The 22,131-nt window shown below is 36.5% G+C and overlaps 1 protein-coding gene and 1 pseudogene across 1 annotated transcript; one reads left to right on the top strand and one right to left on the bottom strand.

The window, feature by feature from the left end:
* The first annotated feature begins 10,556 nt into the window (after positions 1 to 10,556).
* LOC140851235 (protein ACCELERATED CELL DEATH 6-like) lies at positions 10,557 to 18,711 on the top strand (annotated as a pseudogene).
* Positions 18,498 to 19,728, bottom strand: LOC140851234 (ABC transporter G family member 14-like). Its single transcript, XM_073242794.1, has 2 exons — positions 19,153 to 19,728; positions 18,498 to 18,632 (listed from the first exon to the last, which is right to left on the bottom strand). Exons 1-2 carry the CDS (start codon positions 19,726 to 19,728, stop codon positions 18,498 to 18,500), a joined length of 711 nt encoding a protein of 236 aa, XP_073098895.1.
* Between the last annotated feature and the right edge of the window lie 2,403 nt (positions 19,729 to 22,131).

Genomic DNA, 22,131 nt, shown 5'->3' with positions numbered 1-22,131 from the left:
ACGCATCGCGAGCCCGATCCACGCGCGCGGTCCAGGGCTCATGAGGAGAGAGAAGAAGGTCCGAAGGGCAACCTGGTAACTTCACATCACTCGATGGTCCGATCTTTTCTAATCAAGATCCAACGCTCCATATTTTTGCGCCATCGGACGACCACCATCGCAGCCGGTCAAGATCCAACCGTAATCAAGGCAATTGCAAGAATCAATAACACTAGGACAACACGGGATCCTTCTGCAGCGCGATCCAATGGACGAAATCTTCCAGCGCCTTGATCGGACGGTCCGCGACGCATCCGACCTGATCCCATCTCTGCAGCGCGATCCAACGACAGCGCTTCACCCAGATCATGATCCGACGGCCCAGAATCGCTTCCGGCTTGATTTATTAGATGAATTGGGTCCTTTAGATGAAGATCGGATGGCTGAAACAATTTCTAGGGTTTCTTGATGGATTTAAGTACTTTTTGAGCGAGATTTGAGCCCCTAAACCCCCTAACACCCTCTAAAACTCTTAGTCCCACATCTAAAATTTTGAAACCTTATAACCCCCAAATACCTATAAAAAGCCTCCAAAGGCCCTTGTTTTAATGAGTCTTGCCTTCCGATCAAGCTTGTAACCCTAGATAGTGGGGTTTTTAGCTTTCTTCTCAAGCCTCGAGCTTTGAAATTTTTGTAATAATTTTTTTTTATAAAATCTTATTTTTATGCGATTTTATCTCTTTACATTATGCAATTTATTTTTCTTGCAATTAGGATAGTTTAATTTATGCAATTTAATTTTATGCAATTAGGTTAGTTTAAATTATGCAATTTATTTTTTTTGCAATTAGGATAGTTTAATTTATGTAATTTAATTTTATGCAATTAGGTTAGTTTAATTTATGAAATTAGGGTAGTTTATTTTTCTGCATTTAAATTTTGCAAGTAGATTTAGATCATGTCTAGCTAAGCATCCCTTCTAGGGTTTGCGATGAAGCTAGATCATGAGTAGGAGTTTTACATAGGGTTCTTTCTTTTTCTTAGGATTTCTTTTTCTTCCTCTTTTGCCAAGAATTTTTGATGAACTACAGTTGGGTCAGAGTCCCTTCATAGTTCATGCTTGATTCAGTGCATAGGAGGAGAAAACCCTAAGGGATCCTAGTTACTACTCCCCTGTAAAGAATCTTGATGGGTTATCGTTGGACCTTAGTCCCTTCATAATCTATGCTTGGGAAAGACAAGAGGAGTAGTCATTAGGATCAATAAGAAAAATTCTAGGTAGAATTCCCTAATCTAGATCTAGTGGATTCAAAAACCCTAGATCCTTAGTTTTATTGTCTTTAGCAAACAACTTTCGATTTTCGATTTTCGTTAAAGCTCGCTTGAGCATAGATTTGAAAATCGTTTTTAAACCAAGTCTCTGTGGGATCGACCCGTACTCGCTAGTCGTGCTACTCTGTACACTGTGCGCTTGCGGTTTTATTTACAAATTTTAAGATTTGCACATCACTAACCAATTAGCTTGTTATTACCATATTGAACCTCCTTCAAAGGATCTCTTATCATAAAGATTAGGTTCCTATTATTAAAAGGTCTATTATAGGCAAAACTCTATCCCCCTCGATGACTCTAGGATCTTAGTCCTATTTAAATCTTTAGCAAGGTAGGCTGATAAAAAGATCTTTCCCCATAAGTTTCGAGATATTTAAAATCATGATATTGGCTATGTCCCGTAGTTATTCAATCATATCATTAGAAATTAAAATCATAATAATGAAGAAATTAAAATATTTAAATGGTAAAATTGAAATACTTAGTGCAGTATTATAGGAAAATTTTGAGTTTTTCTCCAACAATCCCTCATAAAACTCAATTTTTTTAAAAAAATTATAAAATAAAATAATACAAATTTTTAGATGCTTATATTATGCAATGGATAAGATGACTTAACCTTACTTAGTGTGATAGTTTTTATTTGAAAGAAATAGAATGAATCAAATCTTGAACTACGTTCTTTTGACCCAGACTTCAACTACACACATATAGTACAGAGTTTCTTCATCGTTAGTCTATGCATTAGTGGCCCTACATACGTATCTTTATTTTTCATTAGAGTTAATAGAGATAGTCCAAATCTCATATATACGGCTATGTATGGATACTCTCATATACATAAGTCCCTTCAGAGATATCTATCATATCTCATGGAAAATACTACCTTGGGTCTTATTCAGAGCTACAGCTCTTCCTAATTACTACATAAGAGCAGTAATCAGTATAGAGAGTCTATGACTTCTATATCAAATAAATCATATGTGCTCTTTGACCAACCAATTAGCTTGTTATTAACACACTGAACTTCCTTCAAAGGATCTCCTATCATAGAGATTATGTTCCTACTATTGAAAGGTCCATTATAGGTAAAACTCTATCTCCCTTGATGACTCTAGGATTTTAATTCTATTTAAATCTTTAGCAAGGCAGACTGATAAAAAAAATCTTCCCCTACAAGTTCCAAGATATTTAAAATCATGATATTGACTGTCCTATAGCGATTCGATCAGTCATATCATAAAAATTAGCAAGAAGCATTACTTGAAAAATTAGGCATGGATTTCAAAATATGAACTATATAACTACTTAGGATAGTAAATCATCAAATAGAGCATGAAACAAATACATCAAACAAATTATTTTTTTTCTTTTGATGCAAATTGTATTAAGTATTTCTACTTAATTATAAAAGTATATTTAAATAACAAGTAGAAACATCTAATATTAAATGAACCTATAATAAAATTCTAATGAATTTGTGCTTGCACGACACAGCATTGGCATGATAACAACAAAAACTATAGTGCTAAAAAATGAAGCTACCAATGTGATAAAATGGACAGCCTAAACAAAATTAAACAAAGATTGCAACAAAAATTATTTGGTAACAAAAACTAACAAATACTGTACTTGATCCGTGCATATAAAAATGTCCGAATGTTTGATGCCATTATATAAGATATTGACCACATAGGAAAGACTGAGTAAAGATATACCTTCATAATTTGTAGTTCTCATATATAAATTACTAAAAAACAGAAAAAAGAAAAAGAACTAAGAAAAAAACAACAGCTAGCCTTTATTTTACATCTATCTATAAGAGTGGTTGTACATCAACAGGTCAAACCCAAGTGACAGATAATTTACATATATTCATAATGTAGAGGTTACCATCACAAGCAATTGGACGAATTATCAGCCATAGAAAGCCGCAGCAATCAAAGAGCTTGTGCCTGCCCAATAAACAGCTATCACTGTCTATTGAAATTGCTTAACAGGAAACTCTAAGTCAGAAGTCTTCATCAGATCTATACAAATAATGATCACTATTAGGTTACAATATACACAATCATCAAGGTGCACATATGCCCAACGTGAACACCATAAAATTGGACTAGCACTACTAATTTCGACATGCATGGAATGTTTAGAGTAAAATTCAAAATATAAGTTCAGGTATATCATAAGAAAGGGATAAAATGCAACATGTGTCACAGAGAATCTGACATGTCCTTAAATCCCCAGCTCATGATGGAAAGCAAAGATTTTACACAACATTTGGATATTTAAATGAGACTGGAATTAACGCTGAGATAGTTAAATTTTAAATTGCCATTTGGTATGTCTTATCTCGATAAAACTTCTGAAAAACTGAAAACATATAAGCTACCTTTAACACTCTCATGAAGACTCAATGGTGGCATTTAATTCTCTCAACACTGTAATGCTTTCAGATACAAAATCTTCCAGATGATTTCAGAGTGCAGAACACACTGGACAGCCTAAATTATTGGTTTGCATTCTATTTCCCTATGGCTAGCCTTTTTCAGCACACAAGAGTGTAGATCATCCCTCAAGAAAATCATGACACTGAAAGTGCAAAATCTGCCATGCTCTATATATTCAACGCATTTACCTCTGTCATACTTTATTTTATCAGAAAATAATAAAAACATAAATGCCCGGCAGAAAAGACATTATTTCATCCTTGCTAACTGAAATTGGATCACCAAGATAAGATAACCTTTTACACCAAAAAAGGGGGAAAATGCAGACAATAATCAGATGAATTACTGCAAAAACTTCATAGATTTCCAAATATAAATAAAATTGAAACATGCCATCTAATTAAATCTGATAATTATTGTAGTAAACAAATTTTCCATAAAAATCAAATCCCAACTTAGAAACTTCTGCAAATCAGTTTGGAACTTCAATAGCATTGCAAAGTTAGTTAAACAACACTTGATGGTGCAAAACAGAAGCTCTAAATCTCTATGCTAGTACCTCTGGTTCAATGGTCACTGGACCATTTGATGATCCAATGCAGCATGGGCTCTTGGATTATGCATTTAGATGAACAAAAGCATGGCTTTTTTTTTGGTAAAACAAAAGCATGGCTTTTGGTGCCTTGCTCATGTGAGACTTGAGATAAATAATTAAATTCTGCGGTGATGCCTTGGATAAGCATACTCCAGGACTCCATGCGGTATTGGATTATTAAGTCCAATGAGCATTGGACCCAGCCCAGTACGGAGAACTTTGAGGTGCAAATTAGTTTAGCTAGAATTCCAAAGGAAGACTCAAGATAGAAAGATAAATAATTACATTCTGCCGCACAAACAATTCGCAGATTGAAGTTATGACTGCATGAAACTGATTGCTATGTTAAGTCCACAACACTTTGTTAATTTATCAAGCAAGATGTATGATGCAGTAAAATAATGATATTCCAAGGAAATTTTTACCAATCTTGGCTTTGTAGAGTGTGCCTCATGCTCTTCCAGCATGTACAATAGCAGGAAAGAAAGGGAATGTGTAATAGCAGGGAAAAATTAAACATTAAGTCAATACTTAAAGGAGGTGCAATATGTCAACATGCGGTATGCAGAGAAAAGGTTGTAACTTAGCATGTCTACATTTGCAACATTAATGCACAGCTATTTCAGAGTGTAATGGAAACTTTATATATAATGACCAAACTCGTACAGAACCAGAGGAAAGACATAAATCATAAAATGGCTGGAAAGGATAAAACATACGAGACAAAAGATATACCAAACCTTTTGCACGCAATAGTTTTCATCTACGGCTGGTAAATGTAGCAGCCAATGGAAGTGGTTGAATCATAAAGAAAAAAGCTTAGAAAAACTAGCACCCACTCGGCTGAAGATCGGAGGGATTGGGCTCTGTTTGAGGGAAAGTGAAAGAGGGTGAGGGAAGGAGGCTTACTAGCGAGCAATGGAGATGATAGATCTCGATTGATGGCTGTAGATTTCTGCGATTCAAGGGTGGCATAATCAAACTAAAGAACAGAGCATTGATGGGATTTTGTGGAGATGAGGAGGTTTTGGGTTGTAGTGGCATGGTGATCATTGAAGAGGAGGAAGAAAGGGAGAGGAAAAGACGTTAGGGCTTGAGGATAGCTGGATCAATCAACGAAGAAGGGGATTAAATGGGGAGGGTTTAATAGAATAAACTTAATGATCATTCATCGGGTGGAAGTAGCTCCAATAGCTGGCGGCTATTTTGCATCGGCGTCACAAAGTTCTCACCGACCATATCTCCTTGGCCAATCCTAATGGTGAGAGCTCGAGCAAAGGATCGTGATCATGATCTCTATTTTTAGTCGTAAATCTTTTTTTTCATATTTGGGTTGAAGTCGGCTAGGACTACCGACTTTGGTCCAAGACATGCCCAATTGGACCAGATTTTATGGTTGGAGATAACCATTTCGTATGTCTATTCTTATTTAGATAACGATGCTTTTCTCAACTCATGCCTTGACTATACTATTCTCATGATTATGCTTCAAACTGTTACACCAACTACGTGGTCTAACAAATCTTCGGTAAGAAACACAAATAAACAACATTTAGAATACTTACTTGAGGTTTCTGGTATCTTAGCAATAGGGCATGTTCTTAAAGATATACATTATTTCTCGAAAAATAGAAACCTACTAATCATGTAACAAGCAAAAAATAATTTGTAGAAAAATTATTTTCGCATATTGTCAAGTATATCCAATGAAATAAATACCTAGCATCCTGTTATCTTCCTAATCACAATCTGGGGAAGACGCCTTAGATTGTTAGAACAGGGTTTAAACAATTTATGATATAATTTAAAAGACTAAATAATATTTAACAAAACTTTATTATAGACTTATAGAATAACAAGAAATAAAAAATGATCCGATCAAAAATGTACGTGTTGGATACTGTCTTAGGGCGTATTTCCATCCCTTGTGCAGGAATATTTGAAAAAACCATCTCAAGATACGATCGGAATCCTCCGCCTACGAGCACGATCATGGAGGAGGTTGATGAAGACTCTTTCAGCACCCAGAAAAATAACTAGAAAGAAATAGAATTGAAGAGAAAATGTCAAAAGGAGGAGGAGAAGAGGCTTAGATAGGATGTCTCAAATCGGGTCTCAAGATGGTCTTTTTATAACCATCCAATGTTATCGTTTATGACCATTTGTGATCGTTGGGATTTTTATTGACCCATTAAAATCTTAATAAGGAGCCTAATAGTTAAGACTTTTAATGTAAAGTTCAATAGTCATAAAATAAAAATGAGATTAAATACACACGACTATTGGTAATTAAGAACCTAACAGTCAGAAACTAAAATCATGATAATGAAGAAATTAAATATTTAAACGATAAAAATAAAATACTTAGAGGGGTATATAGGAAAATTTTGAGTTTGCCTCCAACACATTACCTTTCCAAGTGACTGTAACTCCATCATGGATACCCTCCTTGCATAAAGATAAGAGCCTCTACCTATTTGCAAAGTTACATTTGCATACACCAAGCACCTTTCTCTTCAATATCCCTTTCTTTTGATGATTTTGACGGTATCATAAACATCTAACAAAAATGCCAACACAAGGGTTCATCACATTCTTCAAATTGGACCTAGTGGAGGAAAACACACATAAATAAATGCTTGAAAAAGATTGCAACTTGAAAATCTAGCCATGCTTGCTTCTTGGTGGGCGGTCTCGATAGAATAGAGTCAAGCCCTTCCCATGAACTAAACATAATTTCTTTGTTATCCTGAGCCTTTTTATTTCATTATGTTTGCTTAGTTTTCTATATCCTACCTTCGAATCTTCTGGACAATGTACTTATTTTGTTCTTTCATGAAATGGGTGATGGTACTTTCTATTTTTAAAAAATAATGTATGTCTAAAACAAGGGAAAATTTAAAAAATATAGAAGGTGCAATCATCAAAAAGATCGCTTTTACTTTTTATCATGAAAGTCAGAGATCTTGGGCTTGTAATAATCAAGACTCTCAATCAAATTACTAATTCGTATTAGATATCCATGTCAAGATTAAAGCTTTTCGATACATGCCAAAATCAAGGATTCCTTAAAACTTTTTCCTGTCACTTTTTAAAGGTGATGGTCATCATTGGCAATTCATCTCACTCTATCAAAAGTTAAAGAGCTTTCTTAATTAGTAAAAATATTTAGGGTAGATTAGGGGTGTAAATGGGTCAACCCGATCTGATCCGGTTCATTGATCAGATTTGGATATTGGACCCAAACCCAACCTAATAGAAGATCAAGTCAGATTGGATCGCATTCATAATCAAAATTTTTGACCCAATGGGTCATTCGAGTCAGATCGGGTCCATATATAATCCGGCTTTAATCCATGAAATATGGGTTTGGTTCGGGTTTAGTTTGGTTTTGGTTCAGGTCAGTTTGGATCGTGGGTCAAATTAACCAACAGGCATTAGCTTTAGCTATTCAACCGATTTTCATGAGTGGAGTTAAAGTTGATCTTATAAATTTACCATCCAATGAGACTCACGATACAATGATTTTTGAAGTGGTCATCAACACGTGACAACATCTTAAAAAACTATCAAGATATACCTCATGTACATATGGAAGCCGGTCGTGGGATATAACTAGAAGTAAAATACCTATTTTCTACTAATTCTCTAAATTTCTTGAGTTGAAAAGGTTATGTAGGTTTGATGCGAAGAATTTCTTAAGGAGGTGGAAAGGAAAAAAAAAAATTTATTGAGGACTCCATCAACTTGAACTAGTGGGTGCCACTTAATTATAGGGGTGGAAAGGGAAGAAGATAATATTGTATAGGTGGGCAGCCCACTATAATTTGTTTATAGCCTATACTATTATAAAATAGGTTTGGGTCATATAATGGGTTTGGGTCAAATCGGGTCATTAAGCATAAGATCCATATAAATCTAAAAATTCAATTGGGTCAGGTCGGATCGAGTCAAAATTTAGTAAATCCAGATCTGACCTAGAAAATAAAATAAATCTAATTTTAGAACCTAAATCAGATCCATGGATCCTTTTAAATGGCTCGGATTAGGTCTCCATGGGTCGGATCGGGTCGGGTCATGGGTCAACCCGACCCATTTGCAGCCTTAGGATACATGTAAACATCCGACTCAAATCATTATTCAATTATGTATTATGCTCACACTTTCCTTATTCAATTTCGGTTGCAGAGTTTTTGGGTTAAAAGACTATTGAGTTAAATTTCAGATGCCCTTTGAGTTTCGTAGCACTAAGGGAGTATCAGGTACTATCTTTGCTCTTACAAACCTCTTTTCTCACAACCAACTCTGATAAATAGGTATGGAAGTGGAATACAAATGGATTATTCTCCGTCAAATGTTGCTACAACTTTCTCATGCATGGTGGCATGATCTCTCACTTCAGGTGCTACATTCGAAAACTGTTGACCCCTAGATTGATTTTGATGATAATAAAAATATTTGAGTATAAATTGTTAAGCTACTAATATTATTTATGAGGATGTATAGTTTTAAATTCCAAATGCTAACAATTTTTAAGTGTTTCCCGTCATCTAAATGAAGAACCACCACTCAAGATCCTAGTGAAGAAAATCTAGATTAGACAAATCCTTCAAGGAGTTTTAATGAGGACTAAATCAAGTTAAAAAGATAAATCTAGCTTAAAAATCAAATTGGAGAAAAAAAGGTTGACATGCTTGGCACGCTAACTGAGTTGATCCAGTAAAAAAATGAGCCAACCCAATCTTAGTGAGGACAAAAGATAGAAAGCACAGAAAGTCATTTTTCAGAATCCAGAGGACCTAGTCGACTAAGATTTCAAGTGAGCCGATCCAGTGAGTAACTTAGCCGACTCAGTCAGAAAGTGAGACAACCAAATCTTAGAAATCAGTAAAAGATAGAAAGTCAATTTTTTAGCCATCTGTGACTTAGCCGACTCAGTGACTGTAATGACTAGTTTTCAGATCTACACAGTGTTGCATCCAACGGTTAGATTTTTATTTTTAACAGCTAGAATATTAAATGCAGCCTCTTTAGATATCTTAGAATAGTGGAAAATCTTTGGGATATAAATAAAATATTTTGGAGCATTGAAGATAACTTTTGAACCTATATATTGAAGAGCATTCAAGTCCTACCAAGTGCATTCAATTGTGTGAGACAATTTGTGAAGTGAAAGAAGAATTTCTAGAGAATTTTTTGTCCTTCCAATCATCCTCTAATTGAAAGAAGTTAGGCTAGCATTGAAGAACTCTACCAACTTCTTTTAAGTATTCAAGGAGAAGAATTAAGCCAACAAGCTTTCAATTCAGATTTTCTTCTCTTGGGCTTCATTGAGTTTTTTTCTAAACTCATTTACTCTTATATTTATTGTGATTGTGTATTTTTATTTTCAAGTTTTTAGGGGTAAGAAACTTAGATTGGTCCAAGCCTAGAGTTGGATGTTGTATTGGTTTGATTGGTGAGCCAAGAATAAAATCAATCGAGATAGATTGTTAGCCCGAGAAAACAATCATTATAAGATTGTGATTGGTGAGCCAAGGATAAAACCAATTGGATTGGATTGTGAATCTAAAAAAAAATAATCAAACTATCATCAAGTTAGTGATTATATTTGAATTTTTAAATGGTTTACTTGGGAAGTGGATGTAAGTGTCGAGTTTAGTACCGAACCATTATAAAAGCATTATGTTGGTGATTGTGTGGTTATCTCTCTTTATCATTCTTATTCATTGCTTGAATTTTAATTAGTTTCATTAAGCACTTTGAAGTAAATTAGCACAATTAACACTTTAATTTTTAAATATCCAATTCATCCTTCCTCTTGGGTAGCCATCTTCGGGCGACAGAAACTCTCTCTCTCCTAGAAAAAGCATACTATTTGCTTGGCTATGCTACCATGATAAGATACTTACAATCGAAAATCTCATCAGGAAGGGTGTTGACATGATAAATAGATGTTGCTTTTGTGGTGAAAATGGTGAAACAATTGATCATATTGTGATGCAGTGTGAATGTTCCGAGATTTATTGGAGGACCATATTTGAAAAGCTCGTAGTCACTAAGCTTCCAAGCACCTACAGGGACATATGGGACAACCGAAGAAGGTAGGATCTTGTTGCTCAATTAAGCCCTGCACTAGAAAGCTTAATAGCTATGGGTACTTGGTGCTTGTGAAAAGAAAGAAACCTTTTCACAAAACTATGGCCAATCCTGAAGTTTTTTGTAGCAACGCCCTACCGTTTCACAAAGCCATGGACCCTGAATTGCTCGAAGTAGCAATATTAGGAGACAAAAGAAGTCTAGATGAATTACTGCAATAATATTTTCCTTTTGAAGCTTCGAGAGAGGAGATCACAATAACGGTACGGGAGGATGTTGAAATACTAATCGGAGTGACATTGGAGGGGAACAAAGCCCTCCATATAGCTGCTAGCCAAGGATATTTGGAGTTTGTGAAGGAGATATGTCACAAAGAGAGATCTCTTTTAGAAGCATCAAACATGAGGCTTGACACTCCGCTGCCTCACGCTGCAAGGGCTGGGCATGACAAGATCATCTCACGAATCATCCAGTTTGCAAGTGAAGGTTGGGTTGAAGCAAGGAGAGTGATGAGGGCAAGGAACATAGACAAGGCCAATGCTTTGCATCAAGCCGCCAAACATAACCATGCAAGCATGGCCACTGCACCGATTGAGGAGGATGCCGAACTGACATCCATGCTAAATGATGTCGGAATGTCTCCACTCTATTTGGCTATCATGATAGGATCTCTCAATATAGCCAAAGCCTTGCTGTAGTTTCTCTTTTGAGAGAAAGCTTCCCTTAGCATCTTATGCAGGCCCTAACAAAAAAAGGGTATTGCATGCAATGGTCATCTGAAGTCCAAGTAATTGAGAGCTCAAACTTATATATTGATCTTCCTTTTTCTCTCCAACAATAGTTGACTAGATCACTACCATTTGTGAAGTACGAAACCACCTTTTCATTAATGAATTGATCTTACTACAAAAGAAGCAAGATAAGTAAAAACAAACAATAAAGCAAAGCAAGATCCTTCTTTAGTGTAGGGGCCAACCACCGTATACACCCTGGCAAAATAGATCTACATCACTTACAAAAAAAATAATAAAACAAAGAAGAGGAATGCTTAACTACCTAGGAATCCCTTTATTAAACTCCAAAGATCCGGACTAACCACATTTGGCAGGATCAGACAAGGCCAATGGCTGTTGAGACATTGCCATTATATGGATTGGCTTTCCCCCTTCTTACTTGCTGTTGTTCCTGCCCATTTGGGCTTGTCGATCGAGGTTCATTTAGCAACTTTTCTTGATGGTTACCATCTCAGTAGATGCATAAAAAGTGCATAAAACAAACATAAGCACGGAATACAACTGGAATTCATGAATGAATAATGTAAACATATTTGATTTCCATGAATTCTTGGTGATACGGTAGAGTATAATTTATAGAGAGGGGATACAATGAATGTAGGCTAGAATTATGACTATGTATACAAGAGAATACAAAAGAAAGGAGATATCAAGAGACATCAAGGATCGGCATAATATCGGCATGATCTCCAAAATGTAATATGTATGATTCTTGATATCAAGAGTATCTTAACAGATACGCATAATCTTCGAAATATAATCTACATGATTCTTCATATCATAGAATATCTAAAATATAATCTGTATGATTCTTCATATCATAGAATATCTTAACAAATATTCCATCATCCCCTCTGAAACTCAAGGTGACAGTGTGTTAGGACCAATAGCACCTTGGTATCACCTAATTCTGATACCAACTATTGAAAGACTATCTTTACCTGTGTGGACCTGAGGAAATCTGCGATGGATCCTTCTCAAGAATAGTAATCATTAAGCTTTAGATCCGAGCTTGATCCTGATACTGTGCACCCCCCCTCCCCCCCTCTAGGGAAGGGGGCACGTGTGATGCCCTTGGGATGGCATGCAAAACCTGATAGAGAGAGAAAGAAAGAAAGAGACAGCTAAGATTTTTGGAGAAAAAGCTCTTCTCTTGATTTCACTATTTCTTGGTATTATAAAACTTATATATATATATATATATCAATACAACGGATCAAATAATCCGAGTTCAAAAAACTCGCTAGGCTAACCCATGCATAAAAGCACTCATTGATTCCATATACACCCATGTCTCACATGCTATCATCCCTTGAACTTAATCTTAGTCCAAATCTTTGGTTAGCCCCCTTAAGACCTTTCAAGCTAGGCTTTAAGACCTCTAAGATCAAACCCGACCCTAACCCCAAATAGAAAACCTATACAGTTTTACTTACGTAACTGCATTAGCTCAGTCTCAGATTGAGCTGGCCCAATTACTATGATTGGGTCGGCTCAGTCTGAAACTGAGTTGGCTCAGTTTGCGTGCCAACCTTAGATTTTTAAAATTTATCTTTTTGTTTGACCCTTCCTCTGAGACATGGTCGATCCAGCCTCGGTCTGAGTCGATCCAGATCTTTGAAATTGCTTCTTCTCTATAGTCTTCAGTCTTCTCTGGTTTCTTACTCCACTTTGTGTCTCTAGATCTGCTGCTGTAGCAACCAATCCTCTAAAGATCCTCAACATCTAGACCTCAAGCTTGTGGATGCCTCCACCCTAGGACCACTCCTATCCTAGCCCTAAGACCCACCTATCCTAGTCTCCCAAAGACAACACCCTGACTCCTCTTGTGGCTTTCTAAGGCTTGGGAGCACCACACCAACTCTTATATAGTAAAGCAGATAACTTGAGTTAGCTATGTAAATCTCAAAAATATTCTAGCGCATGAGACTTGGTGAAAATATCAACGATTTGATCAGTAGAAGAGACAGAACCTAAAGAGATAGTACCCTTTCAAACATGTTGTCACATAAAGTGGCAATCAATCTCAATATGCTTAGTGCATTTGTGGAGGACATCATTATGTACAATCTGAATGGCACTGCAGTCGTCACAGAAGAAAACTGTAGCGCCTTCATGAACTATCCCCATGTCCTGTAATAACCAATGCAACTAGAGAAGTTCAGCAGCAGCATCCCCCAAAGCCCAATACTCAGACTCTGTACTAGATCTAATAACCATGGTTTGCTTCTTGCTTCGCCAAGAAATGAGAGAATCATCGAAGAAATAGTAATTAGTGGTAGAGTGTCAATCAAAGGGATCTCCTGACCAGTCCGCATCTGAATAACCTCACAAGTCAATGAGGACTCAAAAGAGAAATGAAGTCCATGGAAAAGAGTGCCCTTCACATAGCGAGTGATGCAAAGAACTGCAGTATAATATATTATGCGAGATGCGGCCATAAATAGACTGACCAAATGAATAGCATACGCTATATCCAGACGAGTAACTGTGAGATAGATAAGACTGCCAACCTGTTGTCAATATAATGTAGGATTACTGAGTGGTTGTCCATTAAAGGCTATGAGTTTCACATCTGGATCAAGAGGAGTCAACTCAATCTTGCTGTCAGTAAGTCTAGCTTTGGAAATAAGATCTGTAGCATACTTGGCCTGAGAAAGATAATATCCAGTATCGACAGAATTAACCTCTAGGCCCAAGAAGTAGCTGAGCAAACCAAGATCTTTTATCTCAAAATGCTGACTGAGGTCTCTCTTGAGTGAGTCAATATCGCTCAAATCATCACCTGTAATAATCATATCATTCACATAAAGCAACAAGAGAATACATCCTTGAGGCATTCGCCGAATGAACAAGGCATTGTCTTAAGGACTAGAAGAGAATCCAAGTCCTTGAACAATTGAGCTGAACTTAGAAAATCATGCTCGAGGAGCCTACTTGAGACCACAAAGAGCACGACAAAGCTGACAAACCTTATTTTAAGGATAAGAATAACCTGGAGGAGGACTCATGTAGACTTTTGCTTCGAGATCACCATTGAGAAAAGCATTCTTGGCATCTATCTGAAAGAGGGTCCAGTGTCTACTAGCAGCCAGGGCCAGAAGAGCACGCACAGAGGTGAGTCGCACAATAAGAGAATACGTCTCCTCATAATCGATGCCATATTTCTATGTAAATCCCTTGGCTACAAGCCATGCTTTATAGCATTCCATAGAACCATCCGATCTAGTCTTAATCTTGTACATCCATTTGCAACCCACAACAGAGTTTCAGGTGGCAGGTCAACCAAATCCCAAGTGTGAGTCTTATCAAATGCTATTAATTCTTTTGCCATATCTTCTTGCCACAAAGGATCGTGTTGTGCTTCTCTAAATGTTTGAGGCTCATGCAAAGTAGCAATAGCATAATAACAATGAAAATCATGAAGAAGAATAGATGGTTGACTTACCCAAGTGGATCATCGAAGGGAAGAAGAAATGGATGTGGTAGGCTGTGTGGAATCCTCGGAACAGACAGAAGAACTGGGGTCAGTTGTAGAAGGAGCATTATCTTATGTTGCACTGGGAGACAAGGGAGCCTGAGGAGACTCGATAGAGAACCATGCAAAAAAATCTTCTGGAAATAATTCTACAGAGGAACTAGTAAATAAAGGATTATGTGATGTTGAGATCTCAAATTTTTGGATGTTAGAAAACAACTTGTGTTCCCAAAAGGTGACATGTCGAGATACACGAAGATGTTTAGATATAGGATCCGAATATCTATAAACTTTGTGCTTAGTTCCACACCCAAGAAAATAATAAAGATGAGCTCTAGGTTCTAACTTTGTTCATTCATGAGGTTGAAGATGAACTAAACAAACACACCCAAAAATCTTAAGGAGATCATAATTGGGAACAGAACCATACAATCGCTCATATGGGGATAAATTATCAATTATGGGTGATGGAACTCTATTAATAGTGGAGACCACTATGAGAGCAGCCTCACCCCAAAATTGCTTAGGATAGGCAGAAGAAACCAGAAGAGTTTGCATGGTATCAAGGGTATGTCTATGTTTTCTTTTAGCACGTCCATTTTGTTAAGAGATGTCAGGACAAGAGTGATGAATAATAGTATCATTTTGGGAAAGACAATTAAGAAACTCTTTTTCCTTATATTCCATGGCATTATCTGTGCGAAAAATTTTGATGTTATAAGAAAATTGTGTTTGAACCATGGAAACAAATTGTCGATAAATCTGAACAAGTTCTGGATGATTACGCATGAAATAAATCCATGTAAAGAAGAGAAAAATTATCCACAAAAATCATAAAATATTTGGATCCCTCCATAATTGGTGTAGGTGCGGGTCCCCAAATATCAGAGTAAATCAGATCAAATGGTGCAGATGAAGTAGAGTCACTATTATTGAAGGGCAAAGTATGATGTTTTCCCAATTGACAGGATACATAATCAAATTATTCATTACTAACGGAACCTAGAACACCATGAGAAATTAAAGAATGTAACTTAAAAGATAAAACATGACCAAGATGATAATGCCATGTAGCAAGAGAAGTGGCGGCAGCACAAGGCAACAGAAGATTGGATGGAATATTGAGAGAAACAAGTTTAAAAAGATGACCTAGTTTGGGGCCTGTCCCAAGAGTCTATCCCATCCTTGGATCCTGCACAATGCAACCATGAGAAGAGAAATATAAATTAAGACCAAGCTCATATAATTGTCTAACAGAAATAAGATTCAGAGTCAATGTTGGAATTAAGAAGGTCTCTAGTAAAGATAAGTCTGCAGTACAAACAGTTCCTATATGATTGACGGACATTTGTGAGTTATCAACAGTATGAACAACAGGTGCAAGAGAAGAAACTTTTATAGATTGCAAAATATTTTTATGAGAAGTCATAGGGTTACAGCAACCAGAATCAAAGTATCAGAAATTAAGAATACTTGAAGTGGTAGAAAGGACAGAAGGAGAAAGGCAAACATCCCTCAAGATTATACGAAGATCATCCAAAGAAACAGTGATAGAAGAGCTCACAGAAGAAGTATCAGTAATAGCAGCAACAGCAGAAGATTCCATAGAAGAATTCACGACAGAATCTTGTCTCAAGGACTTACCCTAGTATTGATGACCTGACCCTGTAGTCTGCTTATATTGCAATCGGAAGCACTCTGTAATGAGATGACCAGGTCTACGGCAATACTTACAGTATTTCTTGGAGGAATCTGATGAAGATGAGTTTGCAACAGTCATCATGGATTCTATAGAAACACTGGATGGAGTACATTGTGATCGCATAGTAGCAAGTTGGGTTTCCTCTGTGATAAGTTCCGGCACAACTATCTCAAGCTTAGGAAAGGAATCTTGATGAAGAAGTGAAGCACATACAGACTCAAAATCATCACATAATGCCATCAGAAACTGCATTATCCTTTGACGATCTTGATAGTCAGCAAATTTGAGTGCATCAACATCATTCAAAAAGATAGGTTCACACAAGGCCAACTGATCCTAGATTGCATGCATTTTTGATAAAAAATCATTAATAGATTGACCAACCTTCTATCGCATTCTGTGAAGAGTACCAAGCAACTGATTTGGTGAGTAATGTTAGAAGTAGAGTAGCGATTGGAAAGCAGATCCCATACTTCCTTAGCCATTTGATATTGGTCGAACTGGAGCTTAATAGTTGGAATTGAGGTATTCCGAAATCAAGTGAGAATCTAATGATTCTTACTCTCCCAAGTTTTCAGACATTCTTCAAAATCTTCATCTTCCTCATCATTATTCTTAGTGGGCTTCTTGATAGAACCAGTGATATAGCGCCAGAGTTTGCACCCTTTCAAGAAACTAGACATTTTCTATGCCCATAAAATATAATTTGATCCACCCAAAATAGTGGTAATAGGTATAGAAACATCTGATTTATCCATCGGCTTGACAAATATACCTCAGAAAATGATAGATTGATGTAGATCAAGTAGAAAACTGTAATAAATAGTCCCTTTCAAGGTTGAGTTAGACCAAACCGACCTCAAAGATTGGATAGAACAGGTTGGAAAACTTAGAAAATCAATATGAGAACTTCAAGAACCGGTCTGCATGAGGGATTAGGGAATGGCATGAGCGGCATCATCAGGGGCTGAGCAGATGTGGCAGTCGGCGATGCGTGGTGAGGATCTGACAATGTCGTTAAAGATTTGATACCAAATTAAAATTTACAAATGAATAATATAAATGTATTTGATTTTCATGAATTCTTGATGATACGGTGGAGTACAATTTATAGGTAAGGGATACAATGAATCTAGGCTAGAATTATGACTATGTACACAAAAGAATACAAAAGGAAGGAGATATTAAGAGATATCAAAGATCGGCATGATCTTTGAAATGTAATCTACATGATTCTTGATATCATAGAATATCTTAACAGATATGCATAATCTTCATAATATAATCTGCATGATTCTTCGTATAATAGAATATTCGAAATATAATCTGTATGATTCTTCATATCATAGAATATCTTAACAGATATTATATCAAATACAATGCTATGCCTTTTAATTTGTGCTAGTACCATGAACATTATATGGCACAAATACTCACGATACATTTCATGATACCTTTGTGATAGAAATTATAAAAGACATGTTGCAACGAAAGCCGATGCTTACCAAATATGTCGATTCTTTAGGGAGAACTCCTCTTCATTATGCAGCTTCCGAGGGGTATCGTAATATAGCTGTGAGGCTATTATTGGAGCACAATCCCTCTACAGCCTACCAATTAGATGCCGATGGCTTATGTCCCATAGTACACCTTGCAGCTGCTATGGGAAACATTTCTACAGTTGATCAGATTTTACAACAGTACCCTGAAACATACGAATTACTACATAGGGAGGGAAAGAATTTCTTCATGTTGGCTTTCAAAAGGAGGAAATTAGATGTGGTCAAGAAAATTATCTCCAACAGACCAGATCTTAGGAAGCTGTTAAATGACCAGGATGACAAGGGGAACACGCCGTTATACACAGCTATTAAAAATAGTGATGAACAGAGCATGCATGTTCTTCCACGGGACAAAACCGTAGACATCAACAGTATAAACCATGACAGCTTCATGCCTCTTGACCAGGCTTATGATTTCACGACTTCGACGAGGCAGCACACCTAACCGGAGGTAGGGTACGATATTCACACCAGGAAAGGCCTTGGAGATATGGTTGATAGTGATGTTAGATGTTGTCGCCAGAGAGAGCATCGAAATCCTTGCTTTGGAGCTGATGCCGGCCACTATTATCACCTCTGGGCCATGTTCCAATGGCAATTATTGCTTCTGCTCCCCTTTCGGTGAAGGAATAGACTTCTAGCTACATCAACAGGCATAGAGTTGTTCTAAGCAAATGAATAAATTTTCTGCGATATTTAAAAAAATATTATAGGATATTGTATATATTTTAAAAATATCTATCAAAAGATGGATGATCGTACTCTCTTACGTGCATACATAAAAATACTAAAAAAAAATTGTTGGTTGAGGAAATATTACTGCTAGCATTTGCTTGGATGGGATCAAAGCTACTGGACTCACAGCCTTCGAGAAATAGTGTTGTATTGGAGGAGTTAAAGTGGTGTGCTATGGTCTCGATGGCGATCTTTTGCTCTCTTCCGATTGGAGAGTTGGTATTCACGATGACACCAAGGTGAACGACGACTGCTTCATTAAAAAAGAGAGGAGTAGCATAAGAGGAAGAGAAGAGGAGGACCTCTAGACATATACAGTTGTGTATATCTTAGGACGTCAATAGGTGGGGCAGCCCTACAAATTTTGTGTGCATAAATTTTGTGTTCACACCTAGACATGTGTGTATAAATTTTGGCAAGAAGAACAGCCACATCCAATCCTTTCTTGTGCAGCCTCATGTGCGTGATCACAGGGATGTCGACAACCTTGCAAAACTCTCTGGAACCACACTCATAGTTCTCGTTTTCATGAAATTGTACCCCTAGGAGAAGCTTGTAGCAGTAGTAGATGAAAGAAATGCGCTTCAGCCAGACAATAAAAGGTGGTATGTGGAGAATATAGTATCCACCAACTAGCAAGAAAGTGAGAGTGGTCACGGATGCAAGGGTGCTGGCTTGCTTCACATACATTAGAATGGCCCCAATGGCAAGGCCCAGACCCTGTGAGATGAGGACATTTAGAAGGATGACACCAAGGGTGAGGAAGAATTCAGAGGGTGAAGGCTTGAGTCCCCCCATCCAGTAACTTATGACCATGAAGGCTGTCGGAAGGATGAGCTCCATCGATAGGTCGCCGGCCATGCGAGTGAAGAAGTAGGAGAGACGGTACGTTCCCGGTGAATGTTCCTTGATCAGCATTGCTCGCTCGATCGAGAAGGTGAAGATGGCATTGTAGAGAGGGAAGAAGCCCCAAAATATGGTAAAGAAGAACAGAAGTCCCATCCATCAGGAACACAGAATTGAAAAGAATTAGAATACAATGTTCATTCATGGTATCCTTAAGAGAGTTTTGTAAAATGGCATGCTGCACATAGTAGATCAATCATGTCGGCTTAAGATCCAAAACAAACATCAAACACAAAAAATATTTGCAGAAAATTGCAAGAAAAAAAATAATTATGGAAGAACAAAAACTTCGAAGAAAAAAATAATTTATTTAAAAAAGAATAAATACCAAAATCTTACAAAAATACCTCACGAAGGAGTCTCTACACATCCAAATAATCTCTCCACTCTTTTTTCCCACACTGATTCTTTATGGTTCTATACATACGATTCCGCATCAAAAGAGACACTAAAGGTCTCTTTAAATAGACCACCACCTGGGTGAGAGTTTGACTCTTACCTTAACTCAGAACCAAAGACTTACTAAGATGCAAATATCAACAACCTTTAGAAAGAAATAATTAAATAGAATAATACTAAAAATAAAGTCCTATTTCAAATAAAATATGCGCAAAATAGAATCCAAGTTGTATTTGGACTTTGGACTTAGAAATGACTCTCAACACTCCCCTCATTGCAAAGTCCATACCAACAATATTGAATTTGTCGATGCCATGAAGCACCATAGTAGCCATCATCAGTATTGTTGTAGTAACAGCAACATGTAACAGTTTGTCGAACTAACAATTGAATAACAGAATTTTTTTATTGACCCAAACAATAATTTCTCCACTAACTCATCCTCTTCGATGCATTTGTTAAAGATGATGATGTCCTGCAATACTTCCTTTCGGCATTGACTCCATGGTCACGACATCGAAACACCTTTGTGCATTCAGCTCATCCCAATGAATATCAAGTTGCTAGTTATATTTGCTACGAGCATCGGCCGTTACCTGCACATAGCTTCTTCTGAACATAGAATCAACTTCTTATGTATAGCCTTCTAATAGCTTAAACTTTAAAGTAACTTCAAAATTAACCGATGTATCAAGAATCTTGTTGACCGCCAAAGTACAACAAGAATAATCTCCACCAAGCATATCTTCTTCTTCCTTGATCTCCGAAGTTATTTTAAGATCAACCAGTTTCCATCTTCATAGCTGACTAATTCTCCATAAGAAATATCTAGATTTTGGATAGCTTCAACATAGGACTCTTTCACCTGATTTGATTCTTTAATAGAGATCTCCATAATTGGATCAACTGTAGCATCATCTGAATCTTCTTGAGCAATTTCAAAATCAATAAATCCTTCCATCATGATCTCTTTAGAACTTGAGACTATAGCTATCTCATCAAGCTTCTTTTGCTTAAGATTTTCTTATGGACTTGATTGATCTTCAAGCTGATCAATCTTGTCATATTCTGAATCTCCAGAACTTGCTCCAATTTCTAAGTGATCAAGCTCTCCCTATTTCTGATATTCACCTTTAAATCAATTTTGTTCCTCTTTGAAATTTTTAGAAAAGTCTGGAACTAAAATCCACTCTGCAGGTAATTAATTTTCATTAGGAATGTCTTGTATTGCTAAAACTTAAGTGGACAGCCGCAAGAATATCCTATGCTTTTTTCACCTCCTTTACATTCTGAATACGAAGAAAATTTTTTTTATCAATTAAAATTTGAAGAATCTACATTATCTTTTTAGATTTTAGATTTCAATTTTTTCTTGTAATCTCATCTGTTGGCATCATATTTGACTCATCTAAAATATCCCATAAATCTTGAAATTTAAAACAAGCTCTGACAAGATCTTTCCAATATAGATAACAAGTGCTGTTCAACTTATGAAGAAAAGTGATAGTAGTAAAAGCAACTTTGCTGATATTGACAAGATCAGGCATCTCGTAACTAAACTCATTGATAGAGAGTAATAGAATCAGCCATAATTATTCACATCTTAAATCACCAAATAAAAGTCCACACGCTTGCACCATCGCCAAATGAATTACTGTAAGCTTTTCAACCACGCTGAACTATGAACACAAGAATCACCAACAATCAAATTGCCGTTTCAAAAAAAAATTGTGCTCTGAATAATTTGATCGAAGCTGCAAACTACTCAACCACTCTCTAAGTCTATGACTAATATCATCTAAAGCCACAAACATCAAAACCTTCGCTTTGATATCATGTAGAACAGCACGCTATATATAGTAGATCGATCATGTCGGCCCAAGATCCAAAACAAACACCAAATAAAAAAATATTTGCAAAGAATTGTAAGAAAAAAATAATTATAGAAGAATAAAAAATTGAAAGAAAAAATAATTTATTCAAAAAAGAATAAATATCAAAACCTTACAAAAATATCTCACAAAGGAGTCTCTGCATATTCAAATAATCTTTCCTCTCTTTGTTCTCACACTGGTTCTCTATGGTTACACACATACGATT

This window comes from Elaeis guineensis, chromosome 8 (assembly GCF_000442705.2).
Source record: "Elaeis guineensis isolate ETL-2024a chromosome 8, EG11, whole genome shotgun sequence".
Classification (NCBI taxonomy): domain Eukaryota; kingdom Viridiplantae; phylum Streptophyta; class Magnoliopsida; order Arecales; family Arecaceae; genus Elaeis; species Elaeis guineensis.
Note: the sequence above shows the minus strand (reverse complement) of the source record. Positions and strands in the feature narration are given on the sequence as shown.

Excerpts from the sequence above, each read along its gene's own strand:
- LOC140851234 (XM_073242794.1), bottom strand. The coding sequence starts at position 19,728 with ATGGGACTTCTGTTCTTCTTTACCATATTTTGGGGCTTCTTCCCTCTC. Across the intron at positions 18,633-19,152 it reads AGAAAGGATTGGATGTGGCT|CTAGAAGTCTATTCCTTCAC; the intron begins GTTCTTCTTGCC and ends CTGTTGATGTAG.